At 39.2% G+C, this 8,427-nt stretch overlaps 1 protein-coding gene across 1 annotated transcript; it reads right to left on the bottom strand.

The window, feature by feature from the left end:
- Positions 1-2,557: 2,557 nt before the first annotated feature.
- On the bottom strand, positions 2,558-5,485 carry LOC104231829 (binding partner of ACD11 1-like). The gene is made up of 5 exons (XM_009784890.2): positions 5,368-5,485; positions 4,863-4,966; positions 4,651-4,726; positions 3,445-3,528; positions 2,558-3,356 (listed from the first exon to the last, which is right to left on the bottom strand). The coding sequence occupies exons 1-5, from the start codon at positions 5,371-5,373 to the stop codon at positions 2,739-2,741; spliced, it is 888 nt and encodes a 295-aa protein (XP_009783192.1). The 5' UTR covers positions 5,374-5,485; the 3' UTR covers positions 2,558-2,738.
- Between the last annotated feature and the right edge of the window lie 2,942 nt (positions 5,486-8,427).

The following is an 8,427-nucleotide window of genomic DNA, read 5'->3' as shown; positions in this document are numbered from 1 at the left end:
TCAGAGCTTGCTACCGAGTGAGCAAGGCGAGCGACCACCCCTTTCAGACGAAGACGCGCAGAGGATATGGTTGGATGTTGTCGGTGGTCCTAATATGGGGATAGCATACGGCCTTCCAGGCGAGGCAATTGATAAGCCGACTATCTCGTCTATGGAAAAGAAGATCGCAAAGCTAACAGCAGAGCCTGAAGAGACAAAGGCTAGAGAACAAAAGAGAGATGAACAATTTGGTACCCTTCAAGGTCAGCTGGCCAATCTTCTTGCTAGTGGTGCTTTCCCCATTTTCCGGTCTCTTGAGCCTTCCCCATGTGCTAATCCTTCTCGTCGTGATCCTTCGAACCACGCCGACGATGAAGGTTCTAGTAGTGAAGATGGAGATGATGCAATATAAAACACTCATTGAATGAGGTGTATTGCTAAACAAAGTCTCGAACTTGTGAATATTTAATTGGGAATAGTTTCTAATGATGATTGTATTGTTGATATTATTTTGTTATTGAGCATTTGTATAGTTGTTGTTGTGGTTGGCGTTGTTGTTGTTATTAGCGTTGTTGGTTAATTGTTGTTGTTGTTGTTAGTTAATTATTGTTGTTCTTGGTTAATTATGGTTGAATGGAAGCAATGTAATGCTGTCATTATAGGATGGATATTGGTTGTAATTAGCAGGTGGTGCAGCTTAAGAGCAGGCATATTCTGCCCAGTTTTTACCTAGAAAACGGACCGAAATCGGTCGGAAATATCATTTTTCCCCAGAAATTCAAAATTTCCGACCGAATTCTGTAGAAAATTTCAAATGAAATCTCCAGATTCTTGAAATTTCCAATCGAAGTCGGTCAGAAATTTTGAATTTAAATTTATTTATTTAAATAAATTAACAATTTATAAATAATTATATATTTAAATAAAATTATTTTATATTTAAAATTCCTACCGATTTTAGTCGGTATTTGAAAAATAAATAATATATTTTTTTAATTAATACCGACCGATTTCAGTCGGTATATGTAGTTTGGTTGTCAGTCAATGCATTGAACTAACTGACCGTTTTCAGTCGGAAACTTCTATCGATTTCGGTCGATTTTCCTAGACGAAATTAGCCAGTTTTTAGTAGTGGGAGTTCCAATTCATGAATCTCCTTTTTCTGAAAATATTTTATCTCGGTAAGGAACAAGTCTATAATTGAGAGCATAAACCTTCTGATTCATGAATCTACTTTGTGAAAGTATTTGGGGAACAATTTTAATTCATAATAGGGCAACCCGGTGCACTAAGCTCTCGCTATGTGCGGGGTCGGGGGAAGGACCAAACCACAAGAGTCTATTGTAGTGTAAACTAAGTGCATACTTTGGTCTTCAGCTTTTTCTTGCAAATTCTATATTAGAGAAAATGAATCACATTTTGAGAGGATAAAATTAGACTCAAATCCTCTTAATTCCTCCATATTAGGGTGCCTTGTATCCCTCTCTTCCATACTCGTCACCCTATTCTTATATCAGCTACAAGAGTTTCGACGAGTATGTGTCAATAGATTTCTGATAGGTTATATGTGTGTCTATGTTATGTTTTGATGATCTAACAAACTTACTGATAGGAACCGGATAAGGAACCTAATACACATCCTGAAGAATTTAAAGATCAACAAGTCTCCAGTTGGGGACACAGTTCAACTCTTCAGAGTCGAAGGAACAACAGAGGGAACAGATAGCTACCAGTTCCCGAGGAGACTGTACAAGTCAACTGCCCCAGCTGTAAAGTTGCTGGCTGCACACGTTATATTATAGAAACAATGCAACAGTTAACTTTCTCGGGAATGCCCTTTATCTAACTTGCTTACATCATTCAAAGTGAAGTCATAAATAAATTATTAATATCAAGCAAGGTAAAATAAATCACTTGCACATTCAAGAATTGATCAAGTTTTTCTCTCAAGCCATCCATCAATCTTGCAAGTGACTCTCAAGGGCATCAAGAACAAACAACAACATAGCAACGGACCAGTTTCCCGTATTGAGTTATTATATGTCCTTAGTTGTGTTGTACCTTTGTTAAAGTTCTTTACTTGTAATTCCTACTTAGCTTAGTTAGAAGCATTGCGTAGGAAATCCTTTGTAAATCATAAACCCTTGTGTTTGTGTCTTGGTTAGAGTTAGTCAAGTTGTAAAGTCTTTTGTAATACAGTTATTACAAAGTGGCTTGTAATAGAGTATTACAAGTTAGTGAGAGATTAAGAGGTTAATTCCTAAGTTACATAGGTTGTAATCTAAAGTTGCTCAGTAGTGAAGTTGACATACTACAAAGGTAGGTCGTGATTTTTTATCCAGTGAGCTGAGAATTTTCCACATAAAATTCCTCGGTGTCATTTACTTACTGCAGTGTGCGTGTGTCCTGTGAAAACAAATAGAGAACCTGGTTCTCCATATAGTTTGGTGAACCCTTAAATTCTATCAATTTCACAATTATGGACAAACAACACATCACAATCTCAGGCGATTTGCCACTTCCAGAATCTGAATTCATAAAAAGCCAAAAACTAATGAAAATTAATATCCTCAAATAATGATTAAAAGCGACTAGTTCATTAATCATATGAACTCAAGCCAATTCAGTAATAATATTTTACGTCCCAACGTATAGAATATTCCATGTATAACACATCTTGATCAACCATATATATCGACCTGCTCAATTCAAATAACAAACTAGTGTAAATTGCGCATTTACTTTAAAAATACTTTAGGTTAAGCTTTTGGGGGAAGAGAAGAAACGGTAAGTTCCTGGATTCCGGTTTGGGAGTCATTTGCAGGTTCCTTGATTCCGGTTTGGGACTCAATGGTAGGTTCCTTGATTCCGGTTTGGGACTCAGCATGTTCTTGCACATAACCTTTAGCTGAATTTCTTCCCTTTTCTTCTTTAGCCAGTTTTTCCTTCGTCTTCTGTCCCACTTCCCCGGCAGCCTTAGTGACCCGACTGAAAGCACCCGCAGCCCAAGTTACCCCCGTCAAAGCGTATCTGTTCTTCATGATCGCGGATCCAGCATTGCTAACCGTCTGCTCAGCAGCTGCAAAAGCAGATTTTGACTTTTCGGACACTTGGAACTTCTGGTCCATTTCTTTTACTTTGTGGTTCACTATGGTTGCTCCCGTAGTGATTTTCTCGCTAAGGCCATATTTTTGGTCTAAAGAAGCAACTCTGGCTGAAGTAGTGGATGTGATCTTGTGTTTCTCATCTAATGCCTTGGCTTTGCTAACTGCGTCCTTGCCCAAGATAAAGCCTTTTGCCAACATGCTGCTGACGACGTCTTCCGCTTTTTGAATAGCTGATCCACCAGCAGCAGGTATATTGGTGCTTCCAGTTGGCTGCAGATATAAAAGGTACACCTTTTACAGAAAATCTTGTGATGGATGAAACCAAAAACCTTGCTTAAAAAAATGAAGTTATACGTACCGGTGGTGACACTGAAGCTGTAGGTGGGAGCTTGTACTCGGGTGCAAGGGCTATTGTGATGGACTGATCAACAATTGTAGCTCCCTAAGAAACAGCAAAATGATCTTATCAATCGCCAAAGCGGAGTGGTCAGGAACAAATTTAGAATTGGAAATATGTTATCCTTGTAACCAAGAAGCATGCAAGTTAAGTACACAATCAGCTACACTTATGCTTAGATGCAGTCACTTTTATCTGTATATCTACTATAAAGCTTCAGTTCCCTTACTTCCTTTCTGTTCTTTTTTTCATTCTAGACAACAATGTGTACCAAGTATTCCTTCAGGTACACCATTTAGTAATTCTGACTTTAGTACTAAAACTCTAAAAGTAGAGAAAATTGTCAATAAAATCTTTATAAGATTATGTGCTTCCTTTTTCCAAACTAACTTTTACAACTAGAAAACTGCTACATTTCAAAAGACTCATCCATTTTTTACACTAAGCTAAATGCAGTATAGTCCATTAACTTTTCAAACTGCAGTTTCCCCTGAAGCTATGTTGATCCTTAAGCCAAGAGGCAAGAGACATGGATCTAGGCTTGGATGATTAGTTGACTACTTTGCACTATTCTCTGGCAACACTGGTGAGCTTTGAGACTTTCAGCACCTCAACGTGCTCGGACTAAACTGAAAGCATAATTTTGCTGTTTAGGGGTTATAGATAAATCCCCAGAGGCATATCCCAAATTCTTGATCTGCCTAATAAACCGTCTCCACCCTCCCCTCCCACACCAAGAACAATGGAAGAAAAAGTTGCCATGCACAATAATATGTACCATCCTCCAACTTACTCGATGCTACTCTTACAATTTTACAATAGTGACAGTGGGACACCTCAAGTTTCCCATTCCGTTTCACCTCACAAAACAACACAACACTCCACACGGAGGGAACAGAGTGTAATACATATGGAAGGATTAAAAAAAGGACTAGGAGCTTGTATATTTTCTTCATAAGGGATGCTTGCGAGATTAACTGATACAGCATTCTTGTACCTTTTACAGAGTTATTGTTGTACACTCAAAGACACAACGTCATAAATTATGCTAATAGAAATTTGATTCCTTCAAAAAAAAAATCAGTACTTCATCAACAGAGGTAAGCATTAAATGAATTAGAGTCACAGTTGTTGAAACTTAGTAACAGAACGAAAAATCAAACATACCGAAAGAAGAACTGCCGTCTCTGCACTCTGAGGATCCTTGAACGTGATATAAGCAACTAGAGATCGCTCATTATCACTATAAAAGAAGATAAAAGAAACCATCAATCAGCTGGCATTGTAATTGGCTGCTTTTATATTCTCAATAGGGACATTTTCCATAAACGTACTAAAAGTTTATGCAAACATAAGTTGAGTGCTCAAAAGAAACTAACCTTCTCATCTCAACAAATTCAATATCCCCAGAGAATGAAAAGAACTCCTTGATATCTTGCTCTTTAGCACCCAAAGAAACATTGCTCACTTGCACTGTCTTAACCTTTCATTATAAACAACTAGAGAAGATCAGCAAGTTGAGAGAACATAAGAAGTAAAGGATCTTCTTCTCTTTTTTTCCCCTCCATTTTTCTGCTTGGGGATGAAGAATCTTGCACTTTCTAAACAACATGAATATTTATCACCTATGGATATATTGCCATAAAATTAAAAGTTACAGGTCATATAAATCTACTAGTTAAAGAGAGGTTAGAAACATTAATTACCATTTCCATTTATTTATTTACTTCTATCAGGTCCACAAATGAAAGCCAATGATCATAGAACAAGAAGTCACAAATGGAAAAATAAATCAGCTAATTTTCAACAACAAAAAGAAGAAGAAAACGAAAACGAAAACGAAAAAGAGAAGCAAAAAACAAGAACATCGAGCTACACACTTACCGACATCGATACAAAGCAGACCACGAAATCAAACTAAGAAATATTTGGGGGCTATCGGAAAATTAATTTGCAGGAAGAATCAAAACGAAGAAGAGAGAGAGAGGTGTAAAATATTATTATGGAGGGGCTAGAAATGAACGTGTTATACGCAAGAGTTGGCGAATGGACACGTTCTTTTCCATTCCGTGGTATATGAGACCTATAACTAATTTTACCCTTTGACCCACATCTTAATGAACAAACTCGATAAACACTAGTCTTGTCCTAAAGAGAAAGTGAACACTAGTCTTGTTCACTAATATTCTTTGAACAATAAGGTGAAATGTTACAAGAACTAGTCTTTAAAAGAGAGATTATTTTTAATTATTGGAATGTGATGAATGTTGTGCATGCTCAAATAAATGATTAAATATCCTTGTATTTTACTCTAGGATATTTATCCAAAAGATGTCCAAGAGATTGAGACCTCCCCAAAAATGGTCCCATGGTTAATAGGTCATATTACAAGACGGAGTCCAATTAAACCTCCACTAACATAAGTGTAAGTGAAAGATTAGTATTCATTTATTTAGTGTAAATATTGAATACAAATAAGTATTGTTTACCCTAAAAAAACAGATAACAGTTAAATTTGTAAGTGCTTTTAAGGATATGCGGATTAATTCAATATAAACGATAAATTGTGTTAGATTAAACAAATAAAGACGTAATAAATTATCAAACCACTTATGGGGGTGATTCCGGACTCAACAACAACCTTAATGAAATATCTGCCCTTGATCCCGAACTCACAATAACGAAGAATTGATGAACAAGAGTAAGATCCTTGAATAACAGAGAAAATAATAGTGTATTGCCTTGATATGCATGTTACAATGTCTTTAATGAATAATCGGATCTCCTTTATATAGTAGGGGAGTTCTATTCTAAGTACAATTTCATAAAAGGTAAAAATCTTCTGTTTAACTAATTACCGGATCTCTGTCGATACGTTCCGAGATTCACACCGTGATATCCGTCCGGTTACGAATATCATGGCCTTTTGTTGATCGTACTTGATTGTCTGGTAATGCTCTTTGAGGCCTTTGGGGTTCAAACCGGACCTAGGGGCCATGACCCCGATACTCCCGAGGGCAAGTGCTTAGCCTGGACCCCGGATCGAGGGGCTCCTTGCCTCGATTCCGGTTCCTTGCCTTTACGTCTCTTGCTCTATTTACTTTATTAGAAATCGAGGCATCTCATAGGCTCGGTTTTACCCGTATACAGATAGTCCCATCATTTCTCGGAGAGTAAGTTTACGAAAACGATATGAGCTCTTTGATTCCTTCTTCAATACGCCGTAACAGAAAACAACAAAGAATCTGAAACTTCTTGTCAGTCACGTCATAATGACTTCAAATGCGTGTTAGCCGTCGGCAGGCCATTGCAGGACGCAAAACAGTGAGAAGCCCCTATAAATACTCCCATCCTTCGTTCATTTTTTACTTTGGACCAAGCTTCTACCTTCGAATCTTCAAGATATTATTTTTTTCTTCATACCCCAGCATTTTTACCTTCATTCTTCAAGACTTTTCAACAAATTACAAGTCCTTATTTATCTTCAACCCAAACCAGCATGCTTAATTTCCTCATCAAGCTTTTATCCTTTGTCTCCCAACCTTCCTTCATACTTTTTCAAACATTTTCCAGATAACAATGGCGAAAACTTCCATGACTATTCCTCAAAAGGTCGCTTCTTCTTCTTCGCGGCCGTCCACCAAAGTCGAGGAAACCACCCCCGATGTGGTTGTCCTCAAGAAGTCTGCTTCGGGCGCGGCTATCGATGAACTGGCAGCCGAGCCCCCTTGAAAATGTTCGTCCCCAGTGGATGTTTGGTCGCGAACAACTTTAAGGCCAAATAGCCTTCATAGGTGCAAGGCCGATGCGAGGCGGTATATAGGTACATCTGCTCCATCACCAAGGCTGTCCTTCCTGTAGTTCAAAAGGACTGTGGCTGGGCGTATAAGGACATAGTAATCCCCGGTCTCGACGACAACATTACTACCCATGTGGAAGGGTATTTGAGTGTCTACACTTATCTTTTCACACTGGCCTGGTGGACCCGGTTATCTTCGAGTTCTACAAGAGGTATGACGTATGCTTCTGTCAGATTCATCCATCGCTATGGAGGATCGTAATCCTCCTTTGATATTTTGTGAATAAAGTCGAATTCTCACTGTTCACCATTGATCATCTACTCCGCTTGTATAGTCCTCAAATTTTTCCGAGAGGAGGGGAGGGATTATAAAGCTCATGAGCCCTAGTAGCAAAGCCCATTTTCAAGCAACGACGAGGATTAGGATCAGGGCTGGCAGGGATGCTTTGTCTGGGTGAGGACCGCATATTTGATCCCTACCAAATTTAGGACATTCCCCAAGAAGTGGAATGTATCACGTAAGCATACTTTCTTTTAGATGTCAATTTTATGTTTTATTTCCCTTTTCCTCATCGGTATTTGTGGTGGTGTAGCCCTTGCTCGAGTCCCAAATGCCATTCCTTGCCTGAAGGAGTGGATTGAGGGCATTTGCTCGCAGATGCTTTATTTTGAGCGTTCACGGCGTGAGCTCTCGAAGGGCCATTGGGAGGCCCATTCTCACGGTGAGATCTCTTTCTCGGATAAGTAACATTAGGTAAGATCCTTTTCTTTCTTTTCTTCTTGCGGACTTGCTTAAGACCATTGAGCTTAGGCCTTTAGTAGGGGCGAAGACCTGTCCGTTGATCCCTCTGCTCCGGGACAGCCCTGGGCAATAGTAGGAGAGAAGAAAAGAAGGAGGACTCTGAGTTCCCCGAGCTCAGAGAAGAAAAATCCGAGGAGACGGTTGGTCCGCAAGTTGAAGGAGAGCTCCAGCTCCCGAGCGCCCTACTCGGACTCGCTTTTTTGGCTCAGGGACGAGCCCGAAGAAGGCGATGTTTTTATGTCCCGCGAGCCATCTTTCCCCATAGAGCAGGTGGTAGGCGAGGGGGAAACAATGGAGGCTAATCCCCCTTAGGTTCGAGAGGCTGGTGTAGAGGTAAGGGCCG

This window comes from Nicotiana sylvestris, chromosome 6 (assembly GCF_000393655.2).
Source record: "Nicotiana sylvestris chromosome 6, ASM39365v2, whole genome shotgun sequence".
Taxonomy (NCBI): Eukaryota; Viridiplantae; Streptophyta; class Magnoliopsida; order Solanales; family Solanaceae; genus Nicotiana; species Nicotiana sylvestris.
The sequence above is the reverse complement of the archived record's forward strand: the minus strand, read 5'-3'. Positions and strand labels throughout refer to the sequence as shown.

What these genes read in the sequence shown, in the direction of transcription:
- LOC104231829 (XM_009784890.2), bottom strand. An exon ending in GAATTTGTTGAGATGAGAAG is followed by an intron (nt 4,727 to 4,862) that starts GTTAGTTTCTTT and finishes CTTCTTTTATAG; the next exon opens with TGATAATGAGCGATCTCTAG. An exon ending in AGACGGCAGTTCTTCTTTCG is followed by an intron (nt 3,529 to 4,650) that starts GTATGTTTGATT and finishes GCTGTTTCTTAG; the next exon opens with GGAGCTACAATTGTTGATCA.